Here is a 17802-nt window from a genome sequence, read left to right as displayed (position 1 = left end):
TGATGCATACCGAATCAATTAAAACACTGAGATACTCCTGTACAACCAGCCATAATATAAAACCAATGTCCTCAAAGGTAAAATAAAACTAGCAGATGAACAGCCACAATATTATGGTATTGGAACTATCAAATGACCGAGCTTCTGTAGAAAGCGGTTAGTTAGATCTATGCAGGCATCAATCTATGAGCCATCAATTTTTATTGGCAAATCAGAAATGCCCAAAAAGATGGTATCAGAATGTCTTATCATTATTACCTAGAAAATAAAATTGTTACCATTATGGAGAAGAATATAGACACAATATTGATGCTGAAAACATATTAAAGTGTTTTCTGAATTGCAGTGAATTTTCAGCTTCTTGAAATAGGGTGTTAATTATATCATGTGTTCCTTTGTCCTATTTCATTGATCTATATAACTATCACTTGTCCAACTTAATTGTTGGCATAAAGACAGTGAACTAGTACTCAAGTGCATGAAGGATTCTAAAAAGCTACTAGAAAAGTTTAGTGTGATGCATGTGTTAATTATCTTGAGTGGCACTGACAACATATATAAAAATACAGAATATATAGATACTATGTTAAGTACAACTCCATACATTTTAAAAAGCTGAATGCATATAAAGTAGCAGCAAACATATCAGTCTTTAATAGGTGAAATAAAAAATAAAATAATTCATCAGTTAATCATTAGTCTTAATAATTTAGACAAGAATTTCTTATAAAAATGAAGTAAAGATAATCAATTTAAACAGCAAAATTTAATAAAATTGAAAATAAGCACATCACAAAAATAATCAGCAATACCAAATGTTGGTTAAGCAAATAATAAAACAGAAAGGGCTCTGGTAAAGACAATTTTAAAATCTTACAGGATACTAAATAAGTGGAATGCATCCCTGTAGATAAACACTCATGTTTTATGACATGAATACCCTATGAAAGAAACGGTCTAACATAATCATGACATTGTGAAAACATATTATTCGTATAGAAACCTAGATGGTACAATGCACTGTACCTATATGCTATGAGTTAAAATCACCACCATATATGGAGTCCAGTGATATCATATGAGCACATGTTACGATGCTTTAACAACCTGCACAACCTTATTAAAAATTTGAATAAATATATATCCTTACCTTTCACATAGAAAAATGAGGAGGGAGGGGATGCTGAGGCTAGAGTACAGAACAGTTTGTTCCCTTTCAAAATGAAACCGCTGAGACAATGGAGGATACTTGTGTCGAAAGTGTTATGACCCTTCTTTACTTTTATAAAATGTATGTGAAGATTAAGGAAAACTATTGTTATGAAGATTTCCTTCCAAACTTGCCTAAAGCCATTATTATAAAAAAGTATTTAAAATGTAATGATATTAAAACTATGTATTAGATTATATAATTCACAATTCACAGGAAAAAGAGATAACACACCAGGAGAAACCACTTAGATTAACGACTATGTTTTTATTCTCTATATAGTCCTGGCTGTTCTGGAACTCACTATGTAGACCAGGCTGGACTGAAAATTACAGAGATATGCCTGCCTCTGTCTCCTAAATGCTGGGATTAAAACACAGGCTACCATGCCCCTTCAACTACTTTGAAAATAAAAGGAAATACTAGACAGCCCAGAACAAAAAAATCCGACAGAGATTTGAATGGCCACATGATAGAACACATTCATAGATAAGTGTTCAATATTGTAAGTTATACTCAACCTGTTTAGAGAAACAAAATCAGTGCAGCAGTACAAATTAGCTAGAGGCATGGGCTGGAGAGATGGCTCAGTTAAGAGTACTTGTTCCTACACAAGAGCTAGGCTCCGTTCTTAGCATCCATGTTACTCACACCATCTGAACTCTAGTTCCATGGGATCCAACATCTTCTGGTATCTGCAGGTAGCAAACACGTATGTGGTGTATGCACATAACAGCAAACAAAACACACACACACACACACACACACACACACACAATTTTATGATCTTTTCTAAAAGGATAGTATCAACAGACATACTAACGGGGTGGGGTGATTCTCACAGGTCCCAATTTCGGACAGAGGACGACAGATAACTAAGGAATGCTGAGAATAGGAAAAATAGTCTTCCCTAATGAAATCACACACCTACAAGTAACACTACGCAGACTGAACAGGTTGTATTTATGTATTTAGGAATATATTCACATACATCAATAGCAAAAATTAAGGAAAAAGAGACCATGAATTTTGGAGAGCAAGGAGTACAGGGGAAGGGCTGGAGGCAGGAAAGAGAAGAGAGAAAATAATATAATATTTTAACTTGGAAAATATCTTTAAAAACCCTACTTGAAAAGTTAGAGTAACTGAATATTCATGAATAAAAAATTAAATATAAAAATATTATCCATTTAGTAAAATTTGTGGATGAATAAATTTGATATTTTCTTACTACTGACACAACACATAAATTAGTATCCATGTGCATGATTATAATACAAGAGAATACAACAATGTTGGTTCAGAAAGTTAGAACCCCAAGAGTACAGGGAAAAAGTCACAAAATAAGTTCATGTTGATGATCCCAGTTACAAATGGCAGTGTTCAGTGGAACATTTCAGTTTATTTACAAATTGTTCAACTAGACTGTAGGAATCAGTCCCACTTAGCTACAATGTATTTCTTTCCAAGAGTTCCACCACAACTGCAAACTCCTCTCCCTGCTATTAAAACACCTGTGATTAAAATACTTCCCAACTGGAGTAGTTTGCACAGCCTGATATTTGGAAAAGAGCCAAAATCCTGCTTGTTACCTAACTCAGCACCTTCCAATACTTGTTCAATGGGTATGTCAGACAGATATGCTAATTTCTGATCATCTATCTATTCTGACCTTTTCAGAATACTGGTCCTTATTTAAAATTTGGAGTACAGTAATATCCAGCACACTCATTTAAGTGGGTATTTGTTTAAAAATTCAGTTTTTAGTTACTTCATAAGTAGTGAGGTTTTGGTTCTCTGAGTAAGATAAGTGAATGCTTAATTTCAAAGACCGTCTAAATATTTTGCGCATATCCTTGACTCTTACTAATCCTATGGGATTCAGAAACTAACTCTAATTCGCCTATCATAAAATTATTTTCGTTTCTACTTCATGCCTGTATTTTGCTGTTATGAACTGGAATATAAATATCTGTATTTTCCAATGGTCTTAGGAGTCCCCCGTGAAAGGGTCATTCTATTTCTTTAAGTATAGCCTGCAATTTCCCTTTTTAGGCTCCGAGTTTGTTTACTCATGGCCCATGAGAATGTTACAGGACACATGGATGGCAGGTGAATGGTGATGCTCTCTCAGAATTCTTATTAAACAGAGCCAACTTCTTTCTTTAGTACAGATGTAAACCATGTTTAGTCTTGAGTTTACAAAGAGTGTGTGCACACAAAAACACACACCCACACATAATTGTCCATTCTTCTAGTCCCATCCAAAGCCCTCTTCTGACCCTGATGTGTAATATCTGTGTCTTTGAAAACCTAAGAAGTCAACAGTGCAAGCTGTAGTGTAATGCAGGTTCTAGCCCTGGGAGACAGTGACTCCTACCTCCCCATTCCTACTCTAAACTACACCAGTCCATCAAAACCCCCCTCACATCAATGCTGCCATACACTCCGGTACTTGCACTATTTCCAGGACCTTCTGTAGTCAGATATGTGTGGAAACAGTGTGGTTATATGCCAAGCTCTGGCTCTAGAAGAAAAACATGGGGACTGGTCAGAAACATGAATCTATGGACACAGGCTGGAGACACGTGGGATACTTGGGACACTTGCTACCTTTCATCTACACACACCTGAAACTAATGGCAAGCTAGTGAAAACCTCATGCTGCTGTGCAGTCAGGAACCTTAACAGCTGGATGTTTTGAATCTTGTCAAGATTATGTCACATAAGAAGATATGCACCCAGCTCATAATTTCAGATTTGAGACGCTTCTGAAAGGACTTTCTATGTGCTGAGACTTTGAGACTTCTTCTCAAGCCTCAGCCAGACTCTGTCCCAAGGATCTGACTCCACAATCACTCAATACCCACAGTCATTCACAAACATCCAGAGTAACCGGTGAGAAAGGTGAAACGTAATGGGATGGCAATGTGCCATCAGGTAGCAGTGATGAATGCATATGCCTGGGCACCCACCCAAGGCCCAGGAAGCTGCTGAACTGACAACTCATTAACTGGCTTCCAGGATACTCTTGGATGTCCCACTTAAGAGTTACTAGAACCCTTAGCTGTATCTCCCTGACCTTCTCACTCTACTGAGTCAGGGTGAATTACTAAGATTATTATTTAATCAGTGTCTCTTACCACAATTCAACCTGAATGAGAATTTTCCGAGCATGTAAGTTTCTTGCACTATCTACTTTCCTTAATGTAGTATCACTAAGTACCATGGGAAAGGGGGAAAAGGCTGGATTTAGAGGATATACCAGCGAATGAGAATCACTCAAGTTCCTCGAGCGCCAACCTACCAGAACAACACTCACCTTGTGTGGCCACTGCCTCATCTTGACTGAGGGTTCATCTAAGGGTGACCCTATGTTGCTATAAATTCCTTGCCAGGGGAGACATAAGCAATGTCTATCTCTTCTCCTAAGGTCCGAAGACAAACAGAGACATGATTCCATCAAAGTTCACAAATAAACCAGTGAGTTTATTTGGCTTCGTTACAGAGCTTGCGGGTTACTTACAAGGGTGTGGGTACTCTACCCGCAGTGGGCTGCATCTGGAAATCCTTACCCAACAGGAATGTGGCTTTTCCAAAACAGCACAGATGGAGGATGTGGCCCCTTCCCTAGTCTTCCCTGGCATGCACGTACACACACATATAAATACGTATGCATTAACACACACACACACATCCATACACATACTCACTCTAAATCTTTTCCCCAGGCAGTCTGCAGAGCTTCCGGTTGTAGGGAGCAGTTGGGACACTGGGAAGGGGAGAAGAGGGTGTAAGCCATCAACAGGCTCAGCTGGGATGAGCTTCTGAAAGGGGCACAACTGAATTCCCCGAAATGGCAGTTCCCTGGCTGAGAGGACAGTCACTCAAGATAACATTATTAAGATTCTCTTCTGCCAGAGTTAGAAAATGGAAGTGAAGACTGTTCTCCCTTCGGCCACTAACAGCAGGGTATAAAGCTCACCAAGTAAAATGGTGCAGGGGCACTCATCACTGAGCTGAGATGGGATATTTGCTCCTGGCTCTAACACTCACTTGGTCTGTTATATTAGGCCTGGGTCTAGACTCCCTTCTGTATCTGCAAAGTGTGGTACAATCCCCATGTACCTGTCTCTCCTGTGCTCCTAATCTGATATAATATCACTACTCTTAATTATCCCTTCTCTGAGGATGATCAGGAAATAAGCACTGTTAATTTCTTGACTCCTATGTCAGTGACTGTCAGATTAAACCGACCTTATCAGAAGATTCGCCATCTTTTCTCTTGTAGCAGTTCTACAAGATGCCAGTGCCTCCTACCAGGTACACATGCCCTTACAACACTCTAGGCCCAACCAGAGCGGGAGAGGATCTGAGGTTTCTAGTCTTGGATAACTATGTCTCAGTGAGCATGGACCATAAGCAAGTAGCAGTATACATGACAAATTTGTTATTTGCACGAAGTCTATGACTTTCCTGACACAGAATGTGATCTGACTTATCAACATTTTCCTGTGTTCTTTTCCTAGGTCCCTTACATGTTTGCTTCCTAAGCTTAGCACATATACAGTATTCCACACTAGGACATACAGTATTCCACACTAGAACATGTTTTTGATTTTAAACATTCTCAGGGTTCTTCAATGCATATATACTCATGTCAACTGAGACTTGACTTACCATTAAAACCTTTTGGCTTTTAAATTCATAAGCTTCTTCACATGTATGAGTTACTTACTTTGAAATAACTATAGTAGAGCTTTCCTGTGCTCTTTCCAGATACAAATGTCTCACAACAATATGGGTTTTCTGATGTTGAAAAAGGTCTCCCTCATGGCAGTTTTCATGTGTCATCATTCTACAGGTATTCTTTAATGTCAAGTGATCCTGGCTGACTGCGAGCTTTCTTTCCTCTTCTACATTATTAGTGTGTCTCATCTGAGTTCACTCATATTGAACGATGTATGAGTTATGAAATCAAGTTTTCCTGCATTATGTATATCTATAGGACTTCTCAGCTCTAAGAAGTCCATGGTATGGAGTGAAGCCTGATTTATAGTGGAGAGTTTTTCTTCATTCTTTATAGCCACAGGGTTCCTCACTTGCATGACATTTCTGATGTTGACTGAGCTGTGAGTTGCAGGAAAATGCTTTTCTCTATTCTTTGTATTAGTATCATGTGTATGAGTGCCCAAATGTCGAGCAAGTCCTGATTTGCAGAAAAAAGCTTTTCTGCAGTCTTTACACTCATAGGGCTTCTCACCTGTATGGATTCTATGATGGAGGGTTAAGTGGGACTTACGACAGAAACATTTGCCACATTCTTTACACTCATAGGGCTTCTCGCCAGTGTGAGTTCTATGATGAGCAGTGAGCTCTGACTTGGAGGAGAAAGCTTTCCTGCACTCTTCACACTCATAAGGCTTCTCACCTGTGTGAATTCTATGGTGGCGAGTTAACTGTGACTTATAGAAGAAAGCTTTACCACATTCTTTACATTCATAGGGCTTCTCACCTGTATGAGTTCTCTGATGTTCGGTCAAGGTTGACTTATAATAGAAAGATTTCAGACACTCCTTACACTCATAGGGCTTTTCACCTGTATGTATTTTTTGATGTACACGCAGGGTTGACTTGCAGTAAAAAGCTTTGCCACATTCTTCACACTGATAGGGCTTTTCCCCAGTATGAGTTCTATGATGGGAAGTGAGCTCTGACTTGGAGGAGAACCCTTTCCTGCACTCTTCACACTCATAAGGCTTCTCACCTGTGTGAGTTCTATGGTGGCGAGTTAAGTTTGACTTGTAGAAGAAAGCTTTGCCACATTCTTTACACACATAAGGCTTCTCACCTGTATGAATTCGCTGATGTTCGGTGAGGGTTGACTTATAATAGAAAGCTTTCCAACATTCCTTACATTCGTACGGCTTCTCACCCCTGTGAGTTTTCTGATGTACTGTAAGGGTTGACTTACGATAGAAGGCTTTCCCACACTCTTCACATTCATGGGGCTTCTCCCCGGTATGAATTCTATGATGCACAGCGAGTTCTGACTTGGAGGGGAAAGCTTTCCTGCATTCTGTACACTGATAGATCTTCAATCTTGTACGAGTTCTCTGATGGTTAGAGAGCGCTGACTTAGAATGAAAAGCTCTCTGACATTCCTTCCATTCGTAGGGTTTCACACTTGAACAATACTCCTGCTGCTTGCCCGGCTGCTGCGATGTCAGAGTAACCATTTTCATACATGGTTTACATTCATAGGGTTTTGTACCTCGATGGAGTGCCAGTTGAACCTTCATTTCTGCCTTGAGACAAAAGAACTTGTCAAGGTTTTATATCAAAGGGTATTTTTTTTCTATCATGTACTTACTAATGGTCTGTGAGGATAACTTCTTATCCTTACAAAAAAGTTTTACAGAAAGTACTTTCCCAATATTTTCCCCAGTATGCAATTTGCCACTTATAACATTTTTTTCTACTATTTTTAATTATTTAAAAATTTTAATTTTTAATTGTATAAATCTACTATTTATGTGTAGGGGTATGTGTATTCAGGTGCAGGTGCCCACGGAGGCCAGTGGTGTCACGTTCCCCTGTAGCTGGAGTTCTAGGTGTTGCATGACGTGTGTTAGGAACCTAACTCGTCCTGGGTGAAAGCAGCTCATGTTCTTAATGGCTCAGCTACCTCTCAGCTCCATTCGTTAGCATGTTCTTCTGAGTCTGTTACATGCAATACTTTCCTTACACAAGATATGTTTTGCACAGTTGGTGTTACACAAAGATTTTCAATGCATGAAACTATGAAACATTTTATGAATCAGTAATATTGTTTTTGTAAAGATGTGTATCCCTGGTCAAATATACTAAACATCATAATGTGAACTTCCAAGCTTGGTAGGGAAACTAAGGTGCTCAGAGTGCCAGAGAGGTTTGCCAGTTATGTTATCAGGTTCTTTACCATTTGCGCCACATTAGGTTCACTATGCAGGCATTCTGCACAGATTAAGCTCTGAAAACACATTTGTGAGCAGTTACAGTCCTTATGTCCAGGCTCAAGATGTTCATGTTTACCTACTTCAATCATCTCTTTGTTTGACAGATTCCCGCTGACACTTCCCAACGGCCAGATGTGACTCTCTGGATTTCCCAGGCAAGTTTTATCTGGAGCATACACTTCAAGAACACCTGAAACAATATTAAATACATCTAACACACTGTTTATCCAGTTATAATATAACCGTGAAGTTTCTTCACAAGTCTTCAGCTTAAGGGAAGTTTTACAGGTACAGGTAAGTCAGTGCTAAGTCATGTTTCTCCGCTGCTTTTACTCTTATGAAATATATGGAAAAAAGTTATTCTACCTACTTCTTGGATACTGTTTTTAGCACATTAATTTTTACTGCTTATGTTAACCTGAACTCCATTCCTCTATTACCTTAATTGTACACACACCATCTACCATCACATCTCTCTCATTAAGTGAGGTGGGAAGATTTTCTTTCTCTGGCTACTCACATGACACAGTTTCTATATTCTGTGTTATGAGCAAGACTCTGGCACTGGGCATTCATGTATTAGCATAAAAAATTGATCTGCATCCCATCCTTAAACTTCCAATGCTTTCCTAATTAAAAAAAAAAATTTTTTGCAGTTGTATTTTTAGGACACCAATTTTCAAATTTCTTTCTCCATCCTATTCACACTTTCAAGTGTTCAATTCATATTCACATATATTTAATTCATTTTTTTTTCTTCTTATTATTTGAGGCAAGATTTCCTTGTGTAGCCCTGGCTGTCCTGGAACTCTTTCTATAGACCAGGCTGGCCTCGAACACAGAGATCTGCTTGCATCTGCCTCCTGAGTGCTGGGATCAAAGATGTATATCACCATCATACAGCCCCAGTGAGTTCAAAATTTTTAAAAACAATAATCACAGCATTAAACTAAAATAAATGAATACTTCTTCAACAGATGTCTTTACCCTAACGAATTTTCTATAGTAAAACTCCATCTGTTTTTTTCCCCTCCTCAAGGTAAAAATTCCTCGTGTCTCTTATCTCACTGTGGTATATTATTACATCACCATTTCACTTTTCTCTTATTGAATGTAAGCCCTTCAAGAAGAAATATATCTGAACATAAATTACTTCTACCAAACTTTCAGATCAAGACCAAGCACTGATCTACGGAAACCTTCAACATAAAAGAAGGTAGGAATGACAATTAAGAATTCAAATGAAATATTTGGGCAAAGTATCTAACTGACAAATGTACACAGAAGATGGGGTGGTGAGGCATGCCGGCTGTAGGAGGCGGGGAGAAAAGGGTAAGGCGCTTGACTCGGCCCTATCTACAAAACAAGTGTGAGGGAAGGCTGGGCAATGTTAGACAATAGCTGAGAAAACTGATAAAAGATCAATTTCTCATTTTGGTTTTTGTTGTTGTTTTAGCAAATGTATGAAAAAAGACTTTAACAACAAAACAGGAGATGGACTAACACAGAGACCCCATGTGAAACCGCATAAAGTCAATGACTGACAGACGAAGGAGCTGTCGCCTGGACTAATGCTGCAATGTTGGTCAAGAAAGCTCAACATGAGCAGTTCACTGTGAGGAGTCATCCCTGCTGATGTCCCTCCCCAGTTCATGGTCACTGACCTGGGAGATTCCAGAGTGAAGCCTCTCCTATACTCCACGGCCCAAATCCATGCTCCAATCTGAAGATCAGCTCAGGTTTAGTAACACAGTGCCCTGTAAATGGAAAATGCACATAACTATTCCCAAGTAGGAAATCCATTTCACTGATGGAACATGGCCGCTCCATCTGAGCTGTGGTATGAAAGGTAAACGAAGCTACATAGAAAAAAACTGAAAGGACTTGTGGGGGAAGAAAAAGAACAACAAACACAACAATAACAACAACAAAAACCTACAAGAAAACTAGAGAACACGTAGAGAACAGGAAGTTAAAAAACTAAAATACCCTGTACACAATCAGGCAACTGGCACAAAAGAGACACAGATACACTGCAACAATTGGACAGCCCTAAGCAAAACCACACCTACCTAAGCTTACACTGGGACTGAAATGCACTAGAAAGAATGGCTGCTCACGTCACAGTTACAGTCTTTGATAACACCAGCAGGTACAGTCGAGCAGAAGCAAAGGAGGTCACCGGGAGGGACAAAGAAGGGCTGCTGGCATGGCAGAACCTTTCTTTGCTTTCTGGCAGTGGTGAGGTAAGCAGCATATCTTAGTTCTATGTTCCCTGCCATGATGCTCTTCCTCACTATAGGACCAAAGTGACAAAGCCAAGTAAAACCATGAAAAATCTTAGAAAACTGCGCCAAAATGAACCTTTAAAAAACAAATTCCCTCAGGGATTCTTTCAGAGTGAATGGAAAGCCGACTAATACAACTGATTTTCAACAAAGGATTCAAGACCTTATAACCAGGAGGGAAGTTCTGTAAGTCTTGCTGAGAAAGATGGACTAGTCAGGATGATGAAAGACAACCGACTCTAAACTTTACACAGAAATCAACTAAAACAGATCAAGTTCTGAGTGTACTAGCATATACCTGAGATAGAGCCAAGAGAATCAGAAGGTCAAGATCATTCTCTGCTACAAAGGTGTTCAAAGACAGCCTGAGAAAGTGCATTCCAAATGCATGACAATGACACAGAAAAACCAAAAGAAATTCAAAGGTTTAAATGTAACACCTGACATAACGATGTCCCTGGAATATACAACAAACCTTTGGTTCACAACCTGTGGGTCTCAACCCCTTTGGCAGTAGACAAACCCTCCCACAGGAATTGCATATCAGATATTTACATTATAATTCATAACAGTAGCAAAACTACAGCTATGAAGTAGCAACAAAAATAATTTTTGGTTGGGGGAATAGTATTAAATGGTTGCAGCATTAGGAAGACTGAGAACCACTACAGAAAACACTTCAGGACAGTGAGGCAGAGAAAGGGTATTCTGATGTCTGCCATATGCACAGCCATCAAAGCAAAATCAGCAAATGAAAAAACACCAGACTCAAAATCATCACATAGAAAAGGCCGCAGTGGCTGAGCTATGTTCCTCACCTGACTGCAGCCAGAAAGCAAAGGAAGGAGGTGCTGACATCCTAACACTCTTTCTTGGGAATCGCCTCACAAACAGAAACATGTGCCCAGGGACAGAGCTGGAGAGACACTGTGAAGCTACATCACTCTTTCTGAGCCCACAAAGAACACGCTTAAGCGGAAATACTGTTGACCCACAGGAGTGCTTGATACACAAATAGAGCAAGTACCTAGGTCTCTGACCATGGTAATGATGCCACTTACATGCCCTCAGAAGATTGTCACGGACCTCTCAAGAGGGGTTCTAATCCAGACCCCTTCTGCCCAAATGCATGTACCATAGAGGGCAAAACTGAGAAGAATGAGGGGTTTTCAGGGCTACCACCGTCTGAGAGTTACCCTACTGGAATAGATGGACATTTTCTTGGGTTACTGACTTCCTCCATAATGGGAATAAACACATGGTTTCTTATGTCTATACAGGGAAGACACAAGATAAATGAACCACATCTGTCACAAAAAGCACAATCTCACATGTCCTCATCATACTTGCCAGCTGAAGGTGATGTCAACGAAGTAGAGAAAATGGCAGTTACATGAGCAGAGCATAGACAGACAGGTAGACAGAGGATGATTAGTACTTGTTCTTGGTACACAGCCATGGGACACAAAACTTATGTTTTATGGTGTGGTAATAACTATATCTGACAGCAATTAATTCTTTCAAAACAGCTCTCAGGGAGAATGTAAATGCTCCTACTACACGCGCGTTGCATCCACGCTGGCAGACTCGACAACGGGCTTCGTCCAATCACATATATACCCCAGCGTGCTGCAAAGCCACAGTTCTTCATGCCCGGTCAGCACTTACACAGACCAGTGAAACTGTGGCTCAACGTGGTACTAACAGTTAGCAACAATCCCTGTAGTCTCAACCAAGAGGACAGTAATCGCCGAGAGCTGCCAGGGAATGGGACTCACCCAAGGACACCAGGCTGCTGTAGGTCTCCAGCATCACGTCCCTGTAGAGGGTCCTCTGAGCAGCATCCAGCTCCTGCCACTCCTGCCAGGTGAAGTCCACAGCCACGTCCTCAAATGACACCAGCCCCTGCAACGACACACTTCATGTCAACCCAGGGCCTCAGCTCTGGAAACAGAGTCCATTTCCCTAGGTGTCTGTGTCTTGCCAGTGTCACACAGATGCTGGGGTGTGACTTGGATTCTGTACAGCAGGACAGTTTAAAATCAATGTATCTTACTTCTGTATTAATGTAGTGAATTGAAGAAATTACAATTAAAGAGCTCTCCAAGAAATTACAATAGAAACGAAATTTGTAGCTGAGTCTGTGTTTGTAAGGTTTGCATTAAGAGAGAGTGAATTCTGCAAGCTCAGTGGTAAAAACACAAGAGTACATCTGTCAGGTCGGAACAGCACAGTGAAAAGGCAGATGCTGGGCTGGCCGAGTAGCACTGTGCTACAGTGTAGAAGATACAGGAGTCTGAGCTCAAGCCCATGCTCCTATACAACAGATCTTACTGTTAAAAGATAGAATAGATGGCGCACCTGACATACAGAGGGTCTTAAAATTATTTTTGCAAGAGAGGCTTCCTAAATATGCCATGACCAAATTATAACTCAGAAAGACATATAAGGAAGCCCAGGTTTGGGGCACAATCTTTTGGACAGCACTTAGCCATGCTGCACTGGGCGACCGCACTGCAGCCTTTGCTGTAAACACACACCACGCCATCACACCACTTGACTTCCAGGAACACAGCCTGGAAAGATGCTTCATACTTCACTGCCTCTACTGTGCAATAGTCCCCACTCTTATTAAAAGAATGACGTAATCATGGAAATGAAAGATTTTAAATATTTTCCCAACGTCATCCCTCTCTTTGAAACAGCATGTGTTTGACTTGTGTTGTATTATATAAGCAAGCACGTGCATTTTTGCTTGTGTGCAAAGTTCATTTCATCTTTTGCAACTGTAAAATTGTAAGGAACTACTTTAAAGTAAGTGTGTAAAATTATTAAACACAAATGTTTGATTTACATTTCTATTTTATTAACTTCTATATAAGGGTTCACACACAGTTTCTCAGGCAAAAAGGAATCATAAGCACAAAGCATTTATATGGATCATTTCTCTCTTAAAAGCATCAATGAGCTGCCCTCCATACACTGGGCAACGGGGAAAAGTCACAGCGGTGAGTTAAAAAATGCTTAGACACACGAGCAAGAACTCAACTTGGATCATATGCTATACATGAGGAAAATGATTCCATGCTCCTGAGGTCATCGAGAGGGGGAAAGATAATGAGCATACAATGAATATGTGGACCCTCCCACCTCTCTAGAAAACTGAGAAAACTCATGGTTTCATATACTGATTTCATATGCTAATATGCAAATACAAATATTTCCACTGGCTCAGCACCTAGTGGAGTGCAGTGGCACACGCCTGTAATCCCAGAACGCAGGGAGACAGAGGCAAGTGGATCTCTGTGAGTTTGAGGCCAGCCTGTGAGTCTAGGACAGCCAAGGCCACACAGAGAAACCCTGTCTCAGAAAGAGAGAGAGAAAAAGAGTTTAAAACTCCACGCCACGTTTCTCTGGAGGGAGTCTCCACCATGGTCTGCTGCTGTTATTGACAGCTGAGCTTTCACTTGTCCCTCAAGGATAACAGAGAAACATAACGTGGTACAGTACCCTGTGGTCCCTGAATGGGGGTTTAGGCTTCTGCACCCCCACTGCTCGCCACACATCTCCAGGTGCACTAGCTGCTCATGGAAGGAGTCCGCACTCACAGAATGCCTCAGCTTTAAACTGGGTATATTTGTGGGGATATATGCTAAACTCCAATGGTCTATGAACAAAGTGATCTGGCACATGCGAATCTCTCTAGGATCCAGAAAATAACTGTCTAAAATCAAGCAATAACACCAAGAAGGATGACAAGACAGACTGCTGTCTAGTCCCTTTCTTTGAACAGTGTGAACTGTAACAAACCTGGTCCAGAGTTGGATGTAGCAGAGGGCATACTTCCTGCAGCTACAGTAAAGCTAAGAGAATGACCACCCACATCAAAGCAATGACAAATCACAAGGGTCAAATTACGATGGACACGGCAAAGAGGGAACTCTAGAGCTCTTCTGTTGATGTGTAAAATCAGTATTTATTTTATGAAGTAGTATTCACACTCTGCAAAACTGTAAACACAGATCTTCCATACTATCCAACCACCATGGCTGCTGTATACACAGAAGAAGTCTACATGTGAAGAGATGGTTCCACAGCCACACTCACTGCCAAGAATGCTAACAACTAACTGGCAGGACATGGCAGGACATGGCCCCTGCAGCCACCTGTTCCCAAAAGACCTAAAGCACATATGAGACTGCCTGCTCATAGAGAAATGCAGCGCTGACAGTCATTAGACACTCCAAGTGATCAGAGATATGGCTTCTGTGGGCACAGGACCAGCAAGTACAGATGTTGGGTGGGGTCCATCACACTCTAAAGCTTGCTAGGGGGCAGCTCAACACAATGTCACCAGATAAGGTTTCTGCCTGCAGGGCATTCAGGAGAGAAACACAAGATCATTTACGTGGGCTCAAGTGGATCTCTCAGTCTTCCTCTCTTGTGATATGTTTATGAACAAAATTAAATACTTCAAATATCCACTGCTCCCAGGACTCAAGAGAAGACAAAACATGTCTGTTTTTTAATAAATCCCGGATCATATGGAACAAATAGCTCTCATCATACTACAGAAAAGAGATGATGATGGAGCTGAAAAGATGCTCAGTAGTTAAGGAGCAGTCACTGCTCTTGCAGAGGACTCAAGTTTAGTTACCAGCACCCACACAGCAGTTTAGGACTGTCTGCAACTTCAGTTCCAAGGAACCAATGTCCTCTCCCGGCTTCTTGAGACTACTGCATGCATGCCATGCATATAAATTCTTAACAAGCAAAAACGGATGGTGCTATTTAGTAACACTTACAGAAAAAAGACTAGAATTGGCTGCCAGAGACACAGAAGGTGGTGGAGGTCCTAGACAGGGTTCTGGATTTTCAAACTTGCTTCCCACACGACGGAAAGGCTCAGTTTACCCACAGGGAAGAGCTGAGGCAAGAGCTGGCCATCCTTATCCTATGTCCTTCATCCCTGATACGGCAGTTGAAGCTGCTGTGGAAACTGGGTCTTTCAGAAACATTAGCTCCAGAAAGGGACAGATGCTGAACAGCTGGCCCCTTCCTTCCCTTCACTTCCTCCCATTGGGTCATGCCAGGTCTCCAGACACCATCTTCCCATATCTGGAAGTGGCTTTTCCAGAGGTGCTCCTGCTGTCAGCAGCTTTTGGGAAAAGGGCAATCCTACACTACTGCCTGTAGGAGGAATTCCCTTCAGAGACTTCCTCCCACAGACCCTCACTTCCTCCTACAGGTTCTCTTCTCTCAGAACCATTAGTAAATCATCTGTCCACAGCCACCAAAGAACACCCGCACCACCCCTGCCAGCCATTTGAGGCTGACTGAACCCAGTGCACAGGCTGCCTTCTCCCGTCCTGGAGGGCCAAGTCACTGGCCCAGGGAGTTGGGCAGTGATAGAATCACTTCCTACGTACTACCCTTAGCCTCATGATAGGGGGAACAGCTTCAGAGTGCCCTTCTTCTGGTCTCCGGGTCCCAGAATGGATGGTCTGTAGGCACTAAAGCATCCTCTGGCCTTTCACAGCAATCCCATTTTGCTCTTGCTATGGCTGCAGGACAACAAAAAGGGGTTGACATCATTCTACAGAACAGAATCTAAAGCCAGGATTGGCTTCTCTGAAGTCCCACAGGGAGATGACTGGGAATGGAACCTACCACACACGTCACACATACAAACCACTGACCTGGCTTGTATCTTTTTAAGTTATGGTTTCACTAAATTGACCAAGACCACCATGAACTCACTTTATAGTCTTCAAACTTGTATATCATATACATATATGAATATGTATATGTATATGATATACATTTATATAATTTTTAAATGACCCCTGACTTTAGGTGTACTGGAGAGGGTTATGATATATATACAATATATATATATATATATATATTATGATCATATATATATAACATTTACTGGCCTGTACCCCCAAGCCTGCTGGCTTAGAGGTAAGATGTGAACAAGATCTAAACAATTCCCAGCAACCACGCGGTGGCTCATCACCCTCTCTAGAAAGATCTGGTGCCCCCTTCTGGTGTGCCAGCACACACGCAGGCAGAACGCTGTATAAATGATAAAATTAATAAATCTTTTTTTTTTAAGTCAGGTGTCATTTAAACAAAACAAAACGACAACCAAGAATAAGGGGAAGTACTGGGGAAGAGAAAGGGAATCCGTGGGGGTGGGAAAGGGACTGGGAGGGAAGGAGAGGCTGGATGAAGAAAAAAACGTGACATGCGGCTACGCTGTACCATCAATGTATGACACTAAAAGCGCGGGCTCACGGCAGAGCACTACCCTGTATGATGAATTCTTGCGTTCCATCTCCAGAAACACAAAGAGAGCCAGAGCCGAGGGGGGAATACAGCTCAGAGAGAGGCACCTACTCCAGGCCACCCTCCGGGGCCTGAGCGGACGCCGCGCGGGGGGACGTGCAGAGATGCAGGACGCTAGGGAAAGGGGGCCGTAAGGGCAGAGGCGGCGGCGCGGGGGAGGGGACGAGCTCCCACAGGCGGTTCCCGCAACCAGGGAGGAGGCCGGGGCAGCAGGCTGCGGGCGGACCCGGGCAGCCCGGTGGCCCGACGCGGGGCTGGGCCCGGGACGCCGCCGCGGGTACACGCACCATCTCGGGACTCCGGGTGAGCGACCCCCTCGCGGTGGGCGTCCGGGCGCCCGCGACTCACACGGCGACACAGACCAGGCGCAATCCAGAAGCCCGAGAAGCGAGAAGAAAAGCGGCCGCGCACGCCAAGATGGCGGGTCAGCAACAGTGGACGCAGGGCTGAAGGCCCGCCCCCTCCTCTCCGTCCGTGTGTCTGATTGGATAGCCTTCAGCCCAGCGCCTCTGATTGGTTAGTGCTTCAGGTCCCCCCCTGAGTGACAGTTCTTGCCTCAACCCATAGGTAGATGAAGCCAGATGACAAGGCCTTGCTCTCAAAGGTAAATTAAGGCAGGGCTTAAATTATTTGTCTACATTTAAACTTGCAAATAAAGTATGATATTCATGAATTGTATATAAATCTGTATACATTGTCGTGTCCTATGTATTACTTAGAAGAGCAAATTTAATTTTTTTTTTTTTAGTATTCACTTAAAAAAAAAGCACAAGCATTTGAATTTGATTGTAAAAACTACCAGTTAAGAAACCAATGCCATGTTTTTTACTGCTCACCTCAGGAAAAATCTGAAAAACATGTGTAATGCATCCCACATGCCTGCAAAATATGTTCATTCATTCTTTGGCCCAGCATGGTGACAAAGGTCTTTAATCCCAGAACTCTGGAGGCA

General features: G+C 41.8%; 1 protein-coding gene across 3 annotated transcripts; it reads right to left on the bottom strand.

Moving 5' to 3' along the window:
• Window positions 1-2159: 2159 nt before the first annotated feature.
• On the bottom strand, window positions 2160-17286 carry LOC110566697 (zinc finger protein OZF-like). Of its 3 annotated transcripts, XM_021664585.2 has the most exons (6): window positions 17138-17285; window positions 12275-12401; window positions 9873-9965; window positions 8289-8398; window positions 6726-7518; window positions 2160-4982 (listed from the first exon to the last, which is right to left on the bottom strand). In XM_021664585.2, the coding sequence occupies exons 1-6, from the start codon at window positions 17138-17140 to the stop codon at window positions 4729-4731; spliced, it is 1380 nt and encodes a 459-aa protein (XP_021520260.1). In that variant the 5' UTR covers window positions 17141-17285; the 3' UTR covers window positions 2160-4728. The 3 variants fall into 3 exon arrangements, with proteins under 3 accessions (XP_021520260.1, XP_021520259.1, XP_021520261.1); XM_021664584.2 differs by having other exon boundaries at window positions 2160-7518; window positions 17138-17286; XM_021664586.2 differs by lacking the exons at window positions 12275-12401; window positions 17138-17285 and having other exon boundaries at window positions 2160-7514; window positions 9873-9901.
• Window positions 17287-17802: the final 516 nt, after the last annotated feature.

The sequence above is a fragment of the Meriones unguiculatus genome, chromosome 15 (assembly GCF_030254825.1).
Source record: "Meriones unguiculatus strain TT.TT164.6M chromosome 15, Bangor_MerUng_6.1, whole genome shotgun sequence".
NCBI classification, from domain to species: Eukaryota; Metazoa; Chordata; class Mammalia; order Rodentia; family Muridae; genus Meriones; species Meriones unguiculatus.
The sequence above is the reverse complement of the archived record's forward strand: the minus strand, read 5'-3'. Positions and strand labels throughout refer to the sequence as shown.